This window comes from Pogona vitticeps, chromosome 3 (genome assembly GCF_051106095.1).
Source record: "Pogona vitticeps strain Pit_001003342236 chromosome 3, PviZW2.1, whole genome shotgun sequence".
NCBI classification, from domain to species: Eukaryota; Metazoa; Chordata; class Lepidosauria; order Squamata; family Agamidae; genus Pogona; species Pogona vitticeps.
Window position 1 is genome coordinate 146,556,557 of NC_135785.1, and position 21,583 is coordinate 146,578,139.

Sequence of the window (21,583 nt, forward strand, 5' to 3'; positions counted from 1 at the left end):
CTTGAATGTCTGGTGCCCCATTTCACTCCTACCTTTTGTCTACCTTTTGGGTCATTTCCCCTCATATGGCAGAGAGAATTTTAATGGTGTTCCCTTCCTTGTACAGTGGTGCCTCGCACAGCGAGGTTAATCCGTTCCGGATTAACCTTCGCTATAGCGAAACATCGCTAAACGGAATAAAAAAAGCCATAGAAACGCATTGAACTTTGTTCAATGCGTTCCTATGGCTTGAAAACTCACAGTTCAGCGATGTTTCTTCATAGCGTCGCCATTTTCGCGCCCTCGTTAAGCGAGGGCAGGGCGCAAAAATGCGGCGCTGACCTTCCGGCGGCCATTTTGGAACCGCCGATCAGCTGTTCTCCCCGGCTTCGTTATGCGAAGATCGCTAAGCGAATCGCTTAGCGATCTTCGCAAAGCGAAAAAATCCCATAGGGGCCATCGCTGAGCGAATGCTGCAGCGATGGCCCAGAGTGCCTCGTTAAGCGATTTCATCGCTCAGCGAGGCACTCGTTAAGCAAGGCACCACTGTATATCGTTAGCTTCTCCAGAGCAGACTGAGATACATCTGATGATTGATAATCTCTGTAGGTGAAGGGAGCAGCTGGTGTGGGTAAAGAATAGTCTTTAGGGGCCCAGTGTTTGTTGTTTTGGTTTCTTTGTGTCTCTCTACTAAAGGAAGATCTTTCACCTCTGCCTGGGTAGGTAATCTTTGTTATATTTGGACTTTTTGTTTGTTTTTTCCTCATGCAATATTCCAGGTCGAAGGTTTCTTCATATGTTCTTGTCTTTTGCCTGCCGATAGTCAGTTCTGGGAAAAAGCTACTAAAGGGGCATATCTGCTGCCCATGAGCCACTCGATGATGGAATCGGAGATAGTTCCAATTGTGCAGGCCGGATGTATCTTCTCTTTGTATGGATGGTGTATTCTGTCATTTCTGGGGGTCATAATAACCTTTTGAAAGAGGCCTTGGGAGCATTTTTAGCTGATTACTCTGGTTTTTTATTTTTCTTATATAATCACGGGCTTCTTAATTGGGATACGATTTGGAAAGGTTGCAACATAAGTGTGTGCTTCCTTTCCTCTGCCATCTGGTTTAGTTTTGGAAGGTGAACTGTTGTAAATGGTGGAAGCTTCGGCCCTAGATCTGTGAGGGTCATAGCTGAAATTTTCGGTTGTTATCTTCCTTATGAGAGCGGCTGAGGAGCCATCTTTGTTCTGGAACCTGAATTTCTCTGATTTTATTTGTTAGTTTGTAGGTGTCTAATTTTGTGATTGGTTTGAGGTTGATACTTGAGTAGGTTGTATGTATTCCCCATTTGAAGGATATTGCTATTTTTTCAAACTTTTATAATAGGCTCCAAAAATGATGGGCCTGTTTACTATTGGCGAAGATCATGTGCACCCTGCCTATTAATTGCCCGGGCTTACTGGGATATATACAGTAGCATTTTATGTTTGTTTGAGCATCCCAGACCTCACCCAGTATTTCTGTTGTCTGCAATATTTCTGAGTGCCATTTGATTTTCTTAGTGGCCAATTGTAGATGGTGATATGGTTCACGGACTTGGGTGGTGGGGTTTCAGTCGGGGTGGGCTCTTCACTATCTGAGGTTACTATCCCTTGGGGGTTTTCTGTCTGTATATTTTCCTTGCATACTGTCACCGCAAGTGGATGCTGAAGATAGGGTTCTTCTGGGGTGTTTCCATGCCATTCGTCTATAGTTGTTAACTCTGGATTGGAGGATGAAGTCGGGTCCCTCTGTGGCATTACTTAGGTCATATGGGTCTGCCCAAGCCTTTAGGGTCAGCCCAGAGATGGGCATTTGGTCCTGAGTTTCCGGCGACTGTGAGTATCTCTGACCCTTTAAAGGCTGGGGAGTTTTTGTGTTGGATCTTTTTTTGCCTGAGGTCCTCTCCTTTTGTTCAGGGGGTGCTGCTTTTATCATGTCAGCAATGCATTGTAGTGTTGCTTTAATATCAGCAATTTCTTTCTTTAAAACATGCAACTTATTGAAGATGCTTTGTTTGGATTTGGCTGAGAGGAAGCACTGGTCGCGTAGTTGGGCGTAAAGAATCCTAGTTTGTTTACTCTCGAGCCCTTGAGCACCTTGGTGACCTATTTTTCCCTCCATATGGTTCTCCTTGGGTCCAGGGGTTGATAGGTTTAAGTGTTTATACAGTGATTCCATAGAGGCAGAGAGAGCCTTCTCTAGGAGTTCTGGGTCCAGAGACCAATTGCCAGTTACTTCTCCAGACTATAGGGTTTTGGCTGCAACCTCCTGGTATATCTGTCTATTACTTATGCTTACATTGTCTATGGTGAATGGGGTACTTGATGTAAATTCCCTTAGTGGCCTTTGATTATGAGAGGAAACATATTCACATTGGCTGATGAGATCTGAGGCCACACAGAAGTCTGCTATTGATTTCTGATTTGGATTTTTCAGAGCTTTTTAAATCTTGCCAAAGGTTTTTTTTGGTCCTAGTGGTGACCATGGTTGTACTCCACAGATTTAGCTTCTTTAGTATCCCCTTCTACTTCTGCAGGTATAAACTTCCACTCAGAGGGAGGAGAATATGGTTAGAAGGTATAAAATTTGGAGAAGAAGCAAAAGGTCCAAAAAATCTGGCCATATGTGAGGACCATTTTTCTTACAAGCAGGCTGACATGAGAGATGGAGGTTGCAGATTCAGTGGAAAAACAAAAGGTATCAAGATTTCAGTCCAGAATCTCTTTTCTAAGACACTGATGGGTGATTTTTTTATTTTTTTTTATTTTTAAACAGTTGGCTGAATCCATTATTTGTTACTGGCCATAAGCGGAAACTTGAAGAAGATGATATGTATAAAGTACTTACTGAAGATTCTTCAAAGGTGGTTGGAGAGGAGTTGCAGTGGTAAGTAGATAATGAGTATAGAGTTTGTGTTCTGCAGGATTGTAAAGAAATCTCCCCCCCCCTTTCAAAAATGGTTGAAAGACAGAGAGGGAGAAATTATAAAGTGCCCTCTTGTGCTTTGGCTTCCTTGCATTGGGGAGCTTGGTAGGGGGCATACCTTGTGTGCCTATTTCTGATATGTGTCTCTGTACAAGTGTGTGGCATGTTTCTTTCTCTAATAATACTAGAGTGCCATGACTCAATAGCCCTATTTGGAGTTTCTTTTTGCACGTAAGTTCTACCTGTGCGGCGGAGCACTTTAGCTGTGCCTTATCTCACCTCTTCTTTCTGCTCTCTGCATGCAGCGGGTGACTATCTCTAAAGATGTGCCTTCTGCATTTATGGAAATAGCTCTCTTTAGAATGTTAAAATCTTCTATTTCAAGTCTTAAAATTTTGAGGCAAAAGCTTTCCTTAGAAGGCAATTGCCCTCCTGTCTAGAAGGGGAAAACGATCAAGGTGTGTTGGAGTCAGTATGGTTCCCCTTCTTCTTTGCTCATGAAAACTGTATACATGAGGCAACACACCAATATTATGGTTTAGACCATGGCCCTATTCAGGTTTTTATTTCTCTTCCTAAGTAGAGGAAGCTGGGGCTGTGCATTCCAGGCCTTCTCTTCCACTGGTACCTTTATTTGGCTATCTTGGCTGGGACAATCTGACATAAAGATAATCCAGCATAAAATGAAATATGATGAATGTGATGAAAACCAGCAACTTTAATCTTGCTTAAATCTGTGGTAGTATTCTGGCCTGTGGGTTTTACTGTCTGATTCCATCATCCCATTTCAAATCTTTTCTGCCTCATGAAAATATTCCTTGTAACGCAAAATTTTATACCTTGCAACATGTGTCTCTGTGTGTCAGTCAGGAGAAACACCTACCAGCTCTATTGTTGTTGTTGTTGTTGTTGTTGTTGTTGTTGTTGTTGTTGTTGTTGTTGCTGCTGCTGCTGCTGCTGCTGCTGCTGCTGCTGCTGCTGCTGCTGCTGCTGCTGCTCATTCTTCAACTAGAATCCATTCAGTCATAGTTGGCTTGCAATTCGGTTTCCTTCTTGCAGAAAGTAAAAATTCTTCCTCTTACAACATATATGATGAACAGTCAAACTGCTGTCTTGTTAAGGATCATAGAGTGTGACACACTAGGCCAGAACTTGAAAAGTTTACTTTTACACATAACACTTTATTGGTTATAGTGAATGAGAGAAATTAATTATTGTTGCTGATTTGAAAATAAAAAAGGCACCATGTGTTATTTCCTGCTGTTACACGTTAGTTTAAAATCAATATTTTTCAAGTGGGAATCCTCTGAATCTCTCAAATTATCCCTGGGAATAAGGTTATAAGACATTGACATTAGTTGCTTTTTAAAAAATGGGTAGTCAGTTATTTCCCGGATGGGCCAAAACTGATCGTGAGATAAGATAGTGCTGTGGTTGCTGCTGCAATCTATACAAATTACTATTGGAAAAACAGGAAGCGAAGTACCTAACAAATGCTTTGATACCTGATAAGCATCTGGTTTTGCTTCATCTACATTCTGAGGATAGTGTAGCCTAGACATAGAAGCAGCTTCACCAAAAATAATGCCTTAGTGGAATTGGAAGGTATACTTTTTTGGCTGCCTTGATCTGTTGCCTGCATTTGCTTTCCTTTCACTAGTTTTCTCTGACACCTTCATTTTGGTCTTGTGGCTTATTTGAAAGGTAGCCCATAGTAAGTTAGGGCTTAGGGCAAAGGTTTCAGTTTCCACTGCAACAGAACAGCCCTTCAGTTGGGTTCCCTTTGTGCTGACTTATCTTGACCGTATTTAATTTTATGTAATCAGCTGTCCTTCTGTCAAAAACAAACAAATCATATTTTACTGCTGTCACAGACAGAAGAGAAGGCTTCTCTCTGTCTGCCTTAGAAATACATACCTGTCTCATATTCCTGTCTGGTTGATGAATCGACTGTAGCCATTCTGTGGTCTGATCATATTGTCTTCTCTTCTGAATTGACTCTCTGTCTCTCCCCTGACCTTGACCCTCTTCAACTATCCTTCACTCTTGTGTTTTGTTTCTGTTTTATAGGTTCTGGGACAAAGAAGTGCAAAAGGCTAAGAAAGAAGCAAGGACACCCCATTTAACCAAAGCGATCATACTTTGCTACTGGAAGTCTTACTTGCTTTTGGGTCTTTTTACATTCATTGAGGTAACAGCCCCAAAGAGATGTGCTATAAAAGGACTGCAAGCACAAATACAAGGAATGACCACATGACTTTCTCACACCCACAATCAGTACTTTCCCAGATTCCACTTCCTAAATATGCCCCCAGTCTGCGTTCTCTTTCAGAGTGGTGGGACTGTTATGGCAATGATAGCAGTTTGTTAGCATCTACTTGTGTCTGAGTGTGTAGTTTCAGGGTTGGGCAGTTGTTTTAGGCATCAGCTCCCGGAATCCTAGCCAGCATTGTCCATAGAGAGATATTTTGGGTACTGCCATCGAAAATGTCAAGAAGACCAAATATTTCATTCCAGCCACCTGATAATGGTACACTTGGGGTAACGTATGAGTTAGTAGCATTAATGGAAACAAGTTGTGTGTGAGTGCAACTCACCTTAAAGCCAGAAAGTGTTGTTGCTTTTCTTCACCCAGGCAGACTTCAGAAGCAGCAGTCTTAGTGCACGACTATGTTTCTCTCCTGTCATGGTCTCCACTCAGGACATTTGTGTCTTTGTCAGGCAGGGGGATGGAACGGGAGGCTACAGCACTAAACATGCACTCGTGTCTTTCTACAGCTGGCGTATAAGCTTTAGTTTAGATGGGTAGTATACCTCACATGGCCACCTGTAGACCTTGGCGAGACACACTTTCTATGCCCTGTAACCCACAAACATTTTTTTTTGGGGGGGGGGAAACTTGCTTATGCCTTCTAGTGGCCAGTTTAAAAATGAAACAGAATTTGGGGCGATTTGATTTTAGGTCAGATTGGTTTAAATTATGATTTAAACCATGATTTAAATGTTTAAAATTGTATTTTTTTTTACAATTAAAATTAAAAAAAACTTTTCAAATTTAAATTGTGATTTAAATCAATTGGATTTTTTTTTAAAAATTGATTTTTATTCAACCTGATTTGGGGTTGTGTATTGCACACCAGAGATACTGAGAGGCACCAAATCATGACACAATTATGTTTCACATTCTCCAGAAGGCATAAGGTGAGTTCTTGAGGAAACATTCATTAAAGAAAAGTAAAATTTTGATATGTGTGTGTTGGGCTCCAGGGTTGGTGGGTGGGCTGCATGTGGGGTCTAGATGTAACCTGCATCGTCCCTTTCACCAAGCCTGTTCTGTACATTTCCAAGTAGCAGCTGATTATTTAGTAGACTATAGGCTCTCATTTTAAGAGAGGGTTAGTGTGGCACCGTGGTGACAGGGAGAATGAGATGTGGACCAGGAACTGCCAGGTTGAAATCTTAACTTTCATTTAAGGCACTGGTTCTTAACCTTGGGTTACTCAGGAGTTTTGGACTGCAACTCCCAGAAGCCTTCACCACCAGCTGTCCTGACTGGGGTTTCTGGGAGTTGCAGTTCAAAAGCATCCGAGTAACAAAGGTTAAGAACCACTGATTTAAGGCATGCCACTGTCTCTCTTAGCCAAGAATTGAATTATTTTCTTTCTTTCTTTCTTTCTTTCTTTCTTTCTTTCTTTCTTTCTTTCTTTCTTTCTTTCTTTCTTTCTTTCTTTCTTTCTTTCTTTCTTTCTTTCTTTCTTTCTTTCTTTCTTTCTTTCTTTCTTTCTTTCTTTCTTTCTTTCTTTTTCTTTCTAGGAAACACTCAAAGTAATCCAGCCAATGTTTCTGGGAATGATTATTTCCTATTTTGAAAATGTTGGCTCCAGAGTTGGTGCTGATGGTGGTGCTTTGGCGTCTGCCTATGTCTCTGCAGCAGCCTTATCTGTGTGTACTTTGATTTTGGCTTTGACTCATCACTTGTATTTCTACCATGTACAACGTGCCGGCATGAAGCTGAGAGTAGCCATGTGTCATATGATTTATCGTAAGGTAAGTATTAAAGTGACTCCTTTCTGAAATCAAATATTTTAAATGGCTCACTTGGCCTCAAAAACAGGGGAATAAAATATGTGGATGTTCCCAGAAAGAATGCTTGGATTAGGCTCAAGATGTCTCTTGTTCTACACTGTATCTAAATTCTGATCTGGGAGCAGATCATGAGAGTTGAATTTCTGGGGAGGAAACAGCAAGTTGGAGGAATGCTGATAGCCATTTTGGGCAGCTTGCTACTCCTGCTAAAAACTTACAGGCATTTGTTAGAAAAGTATGGACATATTTTATTTATTTTTATTTTTTTATTTGATTTTTACCCGACCCCTCTAGACCATGTCTACTTGGGGCGGCTTACAACATTTAAACATTTGCTCATATAGGTAAAAATATGTTAAATGCCTTTCAGAGAATGGAATAAATGTGGGGTAATAGTAGTGTTCCGTGTCTAGTCGCGTTGGCTATGTGACCACGGAAACTGTCTTCGGACAAACGCTGGCTCTACGGCTTGGAAACGGGGATGAGCACTGCCCCCTAGAGTTAGACACAACTGGACAAAATGTCACGGGGAACCTTTACCTTTACCTAATAGTAGTGAGGAAGATGTGTGGAAGCAGAGAGGCTTACTCAAACTACTGTTCTGGCTATTATTTAAAAACAGATTAAACAAAAAAAATCTGGAAGTATGTAGAGAATAGAAAAAAGTGGCTCTGTGATCTGTGAATAGAAGCAAAGGTTTGCATTCAGTAAGAATGTCATAATTTCACAAAATTTCGTAATTTTAAATAAAGTTTTAAAACACTGTCAATAAAAACAAACAAGGCAAACTTCCATGGTTTCCTGTCTTATTGGGTTGCTGACATTTTGTAATACAATTTGTTGCACTTTGTGCCTTCCTACAGGCTTTTTTGTGGATTACTGTTCAAGTAGAAATGTTTTAAAAAACTAGATGAACAGTTATATGTGTGGTGGTGGAGAAAGACGTTTAGGGTTCTTTACCGAGCTTAGGTTTGCACATGGACTGTGATCTATACCATTATAGCATGGAAACTGTTTATGTAAAGGGGGGGGAGTTGCAATATAGGCCTGAGAATGGCCATATTTCATAGGAGGAAAGAGGTTTTGCACGATTCTCAAACTCTTAAGGAATCTTGCATTTGCACAAGCTGCTGGCAGAGGTCTTAAATAGGCACATAGCCTTCAGAATAAGGTTCTAATTACTCTTTCTTCTGTGTTAATGTAGGAGGACTTAATGTATTTTAGTTCTTTTCTAAAAAAAAAAAAAAGGTATTGCTGAAGACCTGGGCTGTTTTTTCCAATTTCTGCAACATTGTGGTGGGAGTTGCTGGAATTTTCTTTGAGTGTTTTTGAAAATTCTGGAGTTTTCCTCAGCTTCCAGGTACAGTGGACCCTCGACTTACAGACGGCTCGACTTACAGACTTTTCGAGTTACAGATTTCTCTGGCTGCAAAATTTAGGTTCGACTTGCAGCCGGAGAATTGACCTACAGACCAGAAAAAACCAAAATGCAACAAAAATGGCCGGGTATGGCATTAATCGGTTTTCAGTGCATTGTAGGTCAGTGGAGACTCGACCTACAGACTTTTTGACCTGCAGCCACCGCTCCAATATGGATTAATTCCGTAAGTAGAGGGTCCACTGTAGTTAGCTAGAACGCCTAGATGTCTGTAGAAAGTTGGCTTTGCAGCCATCTGGGCATGATCTGTGGAGCTGAACACTTGGGTTTGTGTGTGTCAGCTATTTCTGTAGTCATTTTGGGAAGACTTGGTTTGTTTATTGTACATGTAGTGGCTCACTGTTCAGATTACCTAGGAAATAATCTCTCAGGAGCTTTGTAATAGTGGAACATATTGATTTCTTGTACATAAAGATGTCTCTGAGGTATTCATTTGTTGTTCCAGATACCTAGACACAATCTGTTATGGGATTAATAAACAGCCTGGACTGCTAATGCTATTTGCTGTAGACTCAATAGAAAATATAGAAAGGCAAATTCATTTGTAGTATACCCTTGTCCCTTTATTGTTACTTTATTTCTTTGTTTCCTATCTGTCTGTCTGTCTGTCTGTCTGTCTGTCTCTCTCTCTCTCTCTCTCTCTCTCTCTGTGTGTGTGTGTGTGTGTGTCTGTGAGAGAGAAGGGGGAGAAAGAGATGGAACATCTACATGATATTCTTACCAGTTGAAGCAGAGGACTATCTTACAGTATTTAACATGAATTGTCATATTTACCTTTTCATTTACAGCAAAACATAGTATTAAGACTTATTCTAAAGAATGTAGTAATGATATTAACTAATAGGTTGCACATTTTCTGGTAACATATGTTGGCTGAAATCCTTTTGCTTAGCATAGTAAGTCACACAAGAAAGGTCAGTTAAATCATCAGGGATTTGGTGAACTAGCTCCTCTGTAAATTCCATGGATTCAAATGGGCCCAGTCTAGTTGCCCCTTACTGTGGTAAGCAGCGGGATTTCAGCCACTGCTGTATTGCATGTTTGAAATTTATTGCTTTAAGTTAGAAAATAATAATCTTTGGCTAACAGTGGCATTGCAGCTTAATTCACTGCATATATCTGCATATGTTCTTATGAATTACATGACTTAACACCTAAATTGTTTGGGAACAGTCATGCTGATAGGGTTATCTATACAGTATGTTGCTTTTGGAGATGATGTGTGTAACGCCAGCATTTGTGCTTCTGGTGGTCTCTTGCACACGATCCTTTGCTCTGAATAAATGCTCTATTCAGCACCCTTCAGACAAGCTTACCAAAACATGAGAAGCACTTCATTCCGGTATAGTCCTATACTGCTGGAGTTTGTGGGTAAATAAAGAAACCATGTGGGCAAGCCATTTAATATTTCCCTGTTATTCATTAGCTGGAAACCTGTTTGCCTAGGTGTAATGTAAAGTTATGCCTGTGTAACGTTGCAAGATGTTACGCCCAAGGAACACACACTGAGCAAATCAATTGTGCAGTTGGTCATGCTGTTCCCATTGGAACCAATCATGCAATGTGCCTTCATAAGTCCTTTGTGGATAGTACTTCCGCCTCCGTGCGATTATGTCAAGACTGACAAAATGGCCTGTTGAACACCAGAGAAAATCTACAAGCGACACTACCCAAAACTTACCTGATTCGGAGGGAGAGGGACTGTCAAAGATCGGCAATATTTCTGCTTTTATAGTTTTTGACTCTTTTCAAAATATGTATTTTTAAAAATCTATAAGCTCTTGTATCTGGGGTTGAAAATGTAAATTGTTGTCTGTCAATTTCTTAAACAGCAAGAAGCTCTTACAGTTTATTTATTTAGAATATTTTTACCTTGCCTTTCTCCTTTAAAAGGACCTGAAGTGGCTTACATCATTGAAATACAATATTTAAAACTGAAAATAATAGTGCACAATGGTGGTTTATATCTTTAAAAGACAATATTTAAAGCTAAGAACAATGAGTATAAAGAGGTAGTTTACATCATTAAAAGACAATATTAAAGCTTGAAATTGAAATATATTTTCTGGCTTAAGTATTTGGTTGCTACTTAAGCCCATCTTTTAAAGCATTTGTATCCTACAGCTTTTGCTCACAGCTGTAAGAATGATAATCAGAGGTCACATGCCTTCAACTTCTTAAAAAGTTACATGTTTTCAATAAACTTTTGGATTTTTGTGCATAAAAGAAATGTAGATGAATAAAGCTTGTAGAATTAAATAGGCTAGTGTTGCTTGGACTCAAAACAGTGGTTTATTCCCATATTCTGAAGAGAGATGGAGCAAGTTTGGAAGCTACATTTTTTTTGCAAGCCAGGCAGGAGTAAGGAAGTGACTTATCCAGTGGCTCCAGTCCTTTCTGGAGGAGAGAACTCAGAAAGAGGAGCTGGAGGGATTCCTGTTCGACAACATGGCCTCTGGGATCTCTCAGGGTTTTGTCTCCTATGCTATTTAACATCTACATGAAACTGCTGGGATAAGTTGTCCAGAGCTTTAGGGTTTGGTGTCAGCAGTATGAGACCGAAGGCTACCTTTCCTTGTCATCTAAATCTGAGGAAGCTGTATTGGCTGTAGATCAGTGTCTGGTATCAGTAATGGACTGGGTGAGGCCAAATAATCTGAGACTTAATCCAGACAAAACAGAGGTGTTCCTGGTCAATTGGAAGGCAGTTGAGGGAATAACAATGCAGCCTGTGCTGGATGGGGTTACACTCCCCCTGAAAATGCTGAGCCTGGATACCCAGGTTTTGGCAGTGGCCAAGAGTTCATTTACACAAGTAAAACTAGGGAACCAGTTGCACCTGTTTCTGTAGAGATCTGATCTGCTACGGTGAAACTAGGCCCAGCTGGATTACTGTAATTTGCTCTATGTCAGGTTTGCCACTGGACAGTGTCAGGAAACTTCAGCAGGCCCAAAACATGGTAGCCAGATTGCTGACTGGGGCTGGTTACGGGGATCACTTAACCTTTCTATTACAGGAGCTGTTACAACCACCAAAGTGCTGGTTCTAACCCCATCCCCTGGTCTGTGGCTCAGTGCCAGTCCGTGGGCTCCGTGGAACTGGGCCATGGAGACGGATCTCTGCCTCCCTGCCTGCCCACACGGTGGGTGTGTCGTGCTCGCAGGGGGGCATGTCACACTCGTGGGGAGCGTGGAATAACACAGCTGCGCCAGTCTTCTCCTTCTTCCTCCACCACCTCCTCTCCCTTTTCCACCGCTGCCAGCAGCGGTAGTTTCTGCCACCCGCCTTTCAACAAGGCCTCACTGCCCTCGTCTTCGCCGCTGCCTCTCGTGGCCACCTCGCTCAGCGGCTGCTCTTCTCTCAGCACTGCGAGTGTCAAAAAGCCGCCTAACCCATTGTATCATGGAATTGAAGGGGAAGGTGGCAGTGTCTGTGGGGGGGACAAAGCAGAAATCACGGGAAGAGACTCCTTGTCTTCCTCCCCATTGGTCTCCCTCCCTGCGCTCATTGGCTCGCTCTTTCTCCCCCTCCCCCTCCTCCTCTCCCAAACTGGCAGCGACGCTTGTGCCTTGTCACCCAAGGCCTGGGAACCAGGGTTGGGAAAAGGCGGGGCTGTTGAAGGGAAAAGCCACTTTCCTGACAGCTGTGACATGACAACGGGGGAGGAGAGGCAGGGTGGGTGGGAAGCGGGATACGGTTATTCGTTTGTAAGCTTGCTTATAAATAGAGACACCGGGTACTGAAGTGAGGAGGGGGAACAGATACAATAAAAATCATGGGAGGCAAAAGAAGGAGGAGCTAAGGAGACCGGAGGCGTGCATCCTGAGGACTGGGCCAAGCAACCACTCCAAGGCAGGAGTGGGGCGGCGGGGACTGAAGCAGCCAAGCACGGTCACTTGTCACGGCCATTTCTTAGTAACCCAGAAAATTGGCTTGTGTGGCAGTACGACAGGATTAAGAGACAAGGCTGGGCCAGTGCAGGGAAACCTGATGGATGAAGAGGCATGGCCTCAAGCGCTGGAGGGGAAAGGAGGAATGGCTAAGCTGAGGTAGTTTTGGACTCTAAAGCCGCCTGGCATGGGTGCAAGCATGACACGACCCCTGCAAGCGTGACACCCCCCTGTGTGAGCGTGGGGGTGCCCCCCCACAGAGCCCGCCCTCCAACCGGTCCGTGGTCCCAAAAAGGTTGGGGACTGCCGTTCTAACCTATAGAGCCCTAAACGGCTTGGGTCCAAGCTAACTCAAGGACTACATCTCTCTTTATGATTCTGTTTGAGTGTTAAGATTATTGGGAGAAGTCTGAGGATCAGCCCTGCCACCTTCACAGGAGCATTTGGCAGGGACACAGGAGAGGGCGTTCTTGCTCCCAGACTTTGGAACTTCCTCCCACAGGAGGCAGGTTGGCCTCATCTTTGTTGTCCTTCCACAAGCTAGCAAAAACCTTTCTCTTCATTCAGGCTTTCTCTCAGTGTCTGGCTGCCTCAATGGGATTTTTAAATGGATTCTTGTGCTTTACTGCTTTGAATATGATTTTAGTATTGCTTTTGTTTACCATGTCTTATATACAGTAGTTACTGTTTTTAGCTTTAAAATATTGCCTTTTAATTATGTAAGCTGTCTTCATATACACCCTTTTTTAGCTTTAAATATTGTAATGATATAAGCCAACTTGAGTCCTTTTTAAGGAGAAAGGCAGATTAACAATATTTTAAACAAACAACACCCAGATACGAATGACAGAGCTAATCTGATTTCACTCTGAAATTAACCCTTTCAGGGACAAATGTCAGCTGCGATGGACCAACACAGACTCGAAACTACTAGAGGTGTTCTAATCTCAAGTTATGCAAGTATGCATACATTTCAGCCAATGTCTTTCCTCCCGGTTGGGAAAGAATTCCATAGAAAAGACCACATGGCTCCATCCATGTGATAGCTTAATTTGTGTCCATTACACAGTAGTGTCAGGTCAGCCATAGGAGGATGGGACCCATAACCATTTATGTGAAGAAGTCTGATTAATCTTCTGACAATGTTAAATGTTTTGTGCACCTTGAAGACAGAGTAAGACTCTAGAGAGAATTCTTTGTGTGCTTAGTGCATGTACATGATAGGTTTTTACCTTAATATGTTCCATCAAATGATGAACAATGGGTTTCTGTGGTGGAGTGATGTTTCCTTTACAAGCTAAAAAAACCAGGATCTTGATCAGTGAACTGGCTCTCAGACTTGCCAAGGACTAGGAGTACAGGTTGTTCCACAGCTGAAAGTCCGGCTGTGCTCTCAGTAGTACTCAGTGGTGCTCACTACTACTCAGGGAGTACATCACTGTATGAACGATAAGGAGTTCTGTTTTTCAGAATGTTGCCAGCATTGTCATGTGAAAAGTACAGGCAGAAAAACTGATCTGATTCCCAGCACTTTGTTTTTATGTGAAACAAACTCCTCAGAAATACCTTTATAATGGTAGCATTTATGTTTGTCTCCATCTTCAGGCACGTGTAACCTCTGTCTGTAAGATGTGCAGTGGGGAAACCTTAATACAGCTGTATCAGTGCAGTTTCATATCTGTGGCATTACAACTGTGCTGGGAACACATATCCCAGCTACTTAAGGATAGTTCATCAGGATGAAACTGGTGGTCAAACTAGACAATAAGTCCAGTGCTCTTAATGTCTACTTTATAGTTTGGCATTTTCCTCCCACAACATCAGCCTTTGCATCAGATCTGCACATTTTACTTGTGTTTACTTTACAGTGATCAATCATAAAGCAAAACATGCTGAATGCAACATGTGCACGTGAGCAAAAGCTGATGCTATGATGAAGCAGTATCGTTTACCTTGTGATGGAGAAAACGTCTTCTAAATATGTGAATTTCAAGCTCATTATTTTGACCTTAGGTAAAAGTAAAGATTCCCCCTTTAGTCCAGTCTTGTCCAACTGTAGGGAGCGGTGCTCATCCCCATTTCCAAGCCATAGAGCCAGCATTTTATCCGTAGACAGTTTCCATGGTCACGTGGCCAGCGCGACTAGACACACAAATCTGTTGCCTTCCTATCAAGGTGGTACCTGTTTATCTACTCGCATTTTACATGCTTTCGAACTGCTAGGTTGGCAGGAGCTGGGACAAGTGACGGGAGCTCACTCCGTCGCATGGATTCGATCTTACAACTGTTGGTCTTCCGACCTTGCAGCACAGAGGCTCCTGCGGTTTACCCCCCAGCACCACCATGTCCCTTTTAAGGATGTCTAGATTATTCTTTTAAGTTATTCTTTTAGTGAGTTAGACAGCTCAGTGAGATTGGTATCTGGCTGCAAAGCCAGAGGTTGAGAGTTTGATTTGCCACTGTGCCTCATGGGAGAAGAGCCATCTTGTATAAACTTGGACAAGCTGCATAGTCCTAGGACTGCCACCACCACCCCAGAAGAAGGAAAGCTTAAAACACTTCTGAACTTTTTGCAGGGTGGATTTGATTTAAATCAAGTTGATCCACAATTTAACATCACCACAGACAATTGCAAATCAAATAACTGATTTTTTAAATCTGTTAGACAGAATATTAGAAGAGATAGAAATATTCTTTACAGAAGACAAAGGAACCACATAAACTCAGGCTACAATTCAAGAAATGCTAGATCCTATTTTCAAAACTTTTTAAATAATTAAATGAATATGTTGTCTCATAAGATTAGAATTGATCACCTATATTTCTTAATTAGATATTTGAGCTAGAGCATATTTTAATTAATTAAATTAATACTATCATTGTGTGGGGATTTTTTTTTAAAAAAAACAGGAAATGTTTTAACAATACAAATGTAAAATATTTTTTTTGGGGTTTTTATTTCTCATTATGTGTTTTTTAAAAGTTGATGTTACTCACGCTACCTTCTACATGGTTTGCTCAGTGATACTTGATGAGTGCAACTCAAGGGTATTCACCAAATGTATCCAAACAAGTTTGGAAATACTGTTGTAAAATACATTGTAAAATACAACGATTAAATGTGGATCTCTCTTTCTAAGGCACTTCGTCTAAGTAACACAGCCATGGGGAAAACTACAACAGGCCAAATTGTAAATCTTTTATCAAATGATGTGAATAAATTTGATCAGGTAAGCCCCATTGATGGTTGCCTTTATTTTACTTTCATTCATTTTGATAGTGACTTGTGTTTCTTAGCCAGAGAAGGTAAGTTAAAAGTTTTTGAATTTCTCTAAAACCACTTCCTAAATATCTCACTTACCCTGAACCTGTTAGGGTCACTGCAAGTCAGATGTGATTTGATGGCACATAATGCACACATGCAAAATGGGGTATGGATGTGATGTGTTTTCTAAGCCTGTGTTCTCAAGACTATCAATGTATTGTGGATTTTAATGGGCTGTGAATTGCAGGCAGCAGATGTGCATTTGACTTAGGTTAGGAGGAATAATTTATTGTCCATGATCTAAATAAGAATCTGTGGTTTGCAAAGTTTGGTCATAAGACTTGTATTATTTTTTTTAAAGGGTTGACAATGCTGTTAATCATCCCAGCTTTGGAAAGCTGCCAGGGGTGTCTGTGATTCATCCAAGGTTGTTACAGTGATAACTGGAGGACAGTTAGTTGGAAACAAGCAGGATAAGCTGTTAGGCCAGGGAAGACAGGCATTAATTGACTACAACAATATCTTATTCATATGCAAGTATTTTCAATTAATCTTTTAAGTACTGGCAGAGAAGCTTGCAGATGTTACTTTCCTGAACTGCCTCTTCCAGAATTTCCCCAAATACTATATTGAGTTTTAGTTTTGAAAAGTGGTTCTGGCTAAAGTTTCCAAGCTGAGCTTGAACTGCTGCACTTATTTTATTTTGTTACTGCTTCTCATGCTTCAAGGACATAGAATCATGGAATAATGAAGTTGGAAGAGGCCTATAAAACCATTGAGTCCAACCCCCTGTTCAATAAAGGAATCTAAATCAAAGAGGATCTGACAGATGGTTGTCTTATTTTCTCTTGAATGCCTCCAGTGCTGGAGCGCTTGTCACCTCCCAAGGTAACTGGTTACTGCTCTAACAGTTAGGACGTTTTCCCTGATAGTCAACTGAAAGCTGTCTTCCAGTAAGAAGAGCCCATTATTATGTGTTCTGCACTCTGGGATAATCAAGAACAGATCCTGTCCCTCCTCTGTATGACTACCTTTAAAGTATTTGAAAAGTGCTATCATATCTCTCCTCAGTCTTTTCTCAAGGCTAAACATTCCCAGTTCTTTCCGTCTTCCCTCATAGGGCTTGGTTTTCAGTCCCTTCATCATCCTTATTGTTCTCCTCTGAACTTGTTCCAGTTTGTTGGCATCCTTCCTAAAGTACAGCATTCAAAACTGGACACAGTACTCAAGATGAGGCCTAACCAGTGTTGAATAGATGGGAACTAGAACTTGATGGGATATAGAGACATTAATGAATCCTAAAATGCCATTGCCTCTTTTACAATCACTTTGTACTCTTGGCTCATATTCAGTTTTTGATCAACTCCAAGATCCTTCTTGATTATATTATTATTGAGCGGTCCGGTGGGCCAGATAGGCGGGGTATAAATCAAATAAATAAATAAATAAATAAATAAATAAATAAATAAATAAATAAATAAATAAATAAATAAATAAATAAATAAATAAATAAATAAATAAATAAATATCCTCCAGCCTGTGATTACGAGTTTGTTTTTTCCCCCATCAGTGTAGAACATTTCACTCATCCCTATTAAATTTCATTCTTTTTTTGTCCAAGCCAGTGCTTGGGCTTTTCAAGATCTATTTGAATTACACCCCCCCCCCATCTTTCAGGATATTATCTATTCCACCCAATTTTGTGTCATTCACAAATCTGATAAGCATTCCTTCCACTCCTTCATCCAGGTCATGAATAAAAGTGTTGAAAATTACCGGTCCTGGGACTAAGCCTTGTGATACCCCACTTGTTACCTCCACCCAGTTTGAGAAGGAGCCATTGATAAGCATTATCTGAGTACTGCAGCCAACTGTGTATCCAACATGACACTTGTTCTGTCCAGCCCACACTAGTTACTTTGCTGATCAGAATATGACCCTGGCATTCAGATTGCTTGTGTATCAAGAGTTCTGGCTTACATTAATCAATTTGCATAAGGCCTCTTGTATACTAACAGTGAAAGCACCATGTGGATGTCATTGTATAGGGGCTAGGTGGGCTAAAGATAACGATGAGACAGAGAGAAGAGTCATTCTTTTCAATATTTCTGGGCTCAGGGCTAACCAGTAGCATGAAGGCTGCAGGAAGGAGTCATTGTGTCACCTGAGCACTATTGTGTCTTATTTTTGAATCCTGTCCTAAACTGACTTCTAGTTTCTGTCCTGGCTAAATCCTTCACTGTGGAATAATTGAGCACAGGAAAAAATGGGGCATATTATTGTGACGGAAATTGGGCTGAGGTGGCTAAACCCATACTTTTTTTTAATCCCTGCTCTTCCCTCTTAAATACAGTAATTCCCTCAGAGACTTAAATAGCTAATTTTGAACTCAAGTCAAGAATATAAAATTGTGCCTCTTATGCTTTCACAATAGTTAATAACATTAATTTATTGATGAAATCTGCATGCTCAATCAACTAGTGTGTGTTTAAGGAAGGATTTAACACCCTGTTGGCAAACACTTGTTGGTGTAACTTTGTGTGACATTACCCAGATTGTTGTGCCAGAAACATTTAATTTGAAGTAATTGAAAGCTTCCTTACTTTTAGGTTCTGAGACTCCCCAAGGGGCCCTTTTGCCCTCAGAAGCCTTTGAAGCCTTGGGATGGAGGGATGGGACTTTGATATTAAAAATCACTGCCAGCAGTCCCAATCTAGTTTATTGATCTTAACTTTCTTGGCCAGCAGGTTGCATTTTCTTGGGTCCCTCCCATCGCCCCCAACCTTCTTTCAATTTCAGTCTTTTCTGAGAAGTCAGTTAAGCTGTACCAGGTGTTGTATCAGGAAGCAGGCAGAGTTAAATCACAACATACTTGGTACTGTGTGAAGTTTGAACTTCGCAGTACTTGGTTCAGCTTGAGTGTATAAGACCTATTCTGCTATTCACTACTGAAATGAGCTCGCCACACAAGCAAGAACCAATTCTTACTTGTGTGTAGAGCTGAAGTATGAACAAGAAAATTTCCTGCAGATGTGGCACCTTTCCATGTGTAAAAAGTGATGACAGATTGGGAAAGGACTAATTAATCTTCTCTAAGCACAGTGAGCTTACCTGATTAAGGAAAAACTGAACAGGTCTGTAGGAATTTGTTCTTTTCCCCGTGGTATGGAATGCTTATAATAGTAAACATCTGTTTTAAATATTTGTTTTTCTGTCCCTCAACTTTGCAAGCCTCAGGCAAGTGCCTCACTTACCTCATTCTTGTTCCGGCTTTGCATTCCTTTACCAGTCAGCCTCTAGCGCTAGACATGGCTGTCAGCTGCTTGATGTACTATCTATAGATTGCTGTGGAACTGAAAGGAAGAGCAGGGTTTGAGGTGATGCTGCTTTTTTGAGTCTTTGTTACTTCCTTGGACATCTGCAGGCAGACCGAGATTGCAAATGGAGTAATGGTAATATTTTGCTAGATTATACAGGAAAAACAGTGAAGCTATACCTTCTTTCTGGACTGTGTGGCAGCTGCACCACATTTTCTTTGTGCTTTATATTGCACCTGAAGTGACCTGCTGAAACAGAGTCCCAAAGTTATTGAACTGCTGAAAATCCAGTTATGGTCATATGCAACATCTGCCTCACCCTGAGAAAGCATCACTTTCTGGGTATAATTTTAAAGGAGGAAGAGAGAGAGTGTGTGTGTTAGCCTGAAGATGCATTCACATATCATTAGTGCCCATATTCTCTCTATTTAAGTATTCTTTTCTTTAAAGGACTTCCAGCTACTCCTATGTTCAGTGTAAGTTGCTTTCTTTTCTATAGTTCCATACAGACACAGGTAGAAATACACATACAAATGTGTCTTTCTAGTTCATGCCAGACTACCTCCAAGGTTTGTAGACATACAGTACCTGAGCCCAAGTACTATCATGTGAGTGGAATTTGCTGTCATGGTTAAAAAGTGTGAACCTGACCTGTGGCTGTCATAATTTTCAGTCAATATGAACTGCTGCTTTAATTTCTGTGTTTCATATACTATTTTCTGGTTGTGCAGGTGACGATATTCTTGCATTACTTATGGGCTGGACCTCTTCAAGCAATAGTGGTAACTGCCTTACTTTGGCTTGAAATTGGCCCATCGTGCCTTGCAGGAATGGCAGTTCTAATTATTCTGCTTCCTTTGCAAACCTGCTTTGGGAGGTTGTTCTCCTCTCTGAGGTAAGAAGTCCTTTTTGTAACTTCTATCTTTTTCTCTCTCTCTTAAGTATAGAATGGTTACGGTACAGTAAAGGGCTGTGATCATGCTGTAGATGTCACTGACTTTTGTTGTTTGTATGCTTGAGCGTGAAATTTCAAAACTACGAGTGCATGAAATCTGGAGCCAATTGAAAGGGTGAGAGTAGGGGGAGCCAGAATTCATTCTATGCAATATTCAGTCTTCTCTCATTTGGAGTATAAGGTTGTTATACCTGCTGGTAAAGAAATGTCCCTTCAGTCTTGGGAAAGGACAGGTTCCCCCCCCCCTTTTCCCGAGAATTGTTTTCCTTAAAGTGACCCTTAAAAGCATTAAAGATGTTGATGATTAGTCTTGGTATATAGATCATAGTGCAAAGCTTCTTGGACTGTAAAGATAGTTAAATGTGGTGTGGGACCTCGAAATGTCAAGGGATGAGAAATGCTAATGGATCTGTGAACAAACAAGTGTAATGGAAATTGAACTGAACACGACATAATGTGCTTCTCCTCAGCTTTCAAAAACCGTATCAAGATTAAGCATTTTGCATTTCTGAGGCAAATTACTTACATTATTTGCAGGTTCTATTATTTTAAACATTCAGATCACAAGTGCGGGCATCAAGCTAAGCTTTTCCTTTCTTGAAGCCCTTCACATTTAGCTTTCACACTGATGAAACTGTTAGAAGCTTTGGGAAAGTCTTCAGGTGAACTGGAGAATCTTTCCTGGAAGTGGTCCTTCACTGTTGCAAAGATGGGAAAGCTTTTCACAAACCACAGCTCAAAGATTATAATGAGAAAAGTAGTTGGAATTTCGTCTCAAATAATGGTGGATGGTAATGTGTAACAGGGGTAGTCACAATGTCTGAATGAAGATCTTTGTATCAATTAGCTTTGCCATATCAGCATTTATGCTTAAAGATGGGGTATTCGTATACGAATATCCCCCCACAGGTGGAGATAACGAGGGTCCACTCATGATTCTGCCACTGCTGTGAGCTCCAAAGAGCATTCCTATTGCTCTGTTGCTTGTAATGGATTAGCCACTCTGTGACCTGGCAGAGAGGCTCGTCATCCCACCTTCTGCCAGGAGTGGCTAATCTATCATGAGCAACAGGGCGGTAGGAAGGCTCTGTGGAGCTCACAGCAGCAGTGAAATTGGGAGTGGTTGGTCTGGCCCCAGGGGGCCAGACCCATGTTATCTCCACCTGTGGGGGGATATTCATACATGAATATGAATACCCCAATCTCTATTTATATTCTGTTTATTTATTTTCATTAGAAAGCTAATGGCAATTTTGAAAATAGTTTTACTCTCTTAGTTTATTATATTTCATCTACCCCATCCTTTTTTCTAATTGCTAAATGCAGCATATGCTGTATATTCCCAATTGTATTCTCCTAATAATCCTGTGACCTAGGTTAAGCTAAAGGATTATGCACTTTTCAGATTTTGGTTTGTATTCTGGTTTCCTCTGTCCCCTGTTTTCTCCACTGCACCGCACTGGTTCTCTACTCAGAACAAAAGTGCCCACCTCCCTAAAATAAATAAATTAAAAATCTACTTCACAGCTGAATGTCTAAGTAAACATGTTCTTGCCCAGCTTCTAAAACTCTGTGTGGTTGATTTGCGAGATACACTGCTGGAAGGGGAATTCCAAAATTGTGAAATATTAAACCTGGCTGTTTGTTTACCTATCTAGAGCCTAGTTCTCAGCATTCCATCATCTTTAAACCTCT

At 41.1% G+C, this 21,583-nt stretch overlaps 1 protein-coding gene across 2 annotated transcripts in view; it reads left to right on the plus strand.

The window, feature by feature from the left end:
- ABCC4 (ATP binding cassette subfamily C member 4 (PEL blood group)) overlaps window positions 1-21,583 on the plus strand; it is a 239,168-nt gene that overhangs the window by 19,278 nt on the left and 198,307 nt on the right. For both annotated transcript variants that reach the window (XM_072994692.2, XM_020783541.3), the window contains exons 2-6: window positions 2,787-2,897; window positions 5,007-5,127; window positions 6,750-6,983; window positions 15,492-15,581; window positions 19,665-19,828. In XM_072994692.2, coding sequence (XP_072850793.2) covers window positions 2,787-2,897; window positions 5,007-5,127; window positions 6,750-6,983; window positions 15,492-15,581; window positions 19,665-19,828 — 720 coding nt within the window. The remainder of the gene's footprint in view (window positions 1-2,786; window positions 2,898-5,006; window positions 5,128-6,749; window positions 6,984-15,491; window positions 15,582-19,664; window positions 19,829-21,583) is intronic.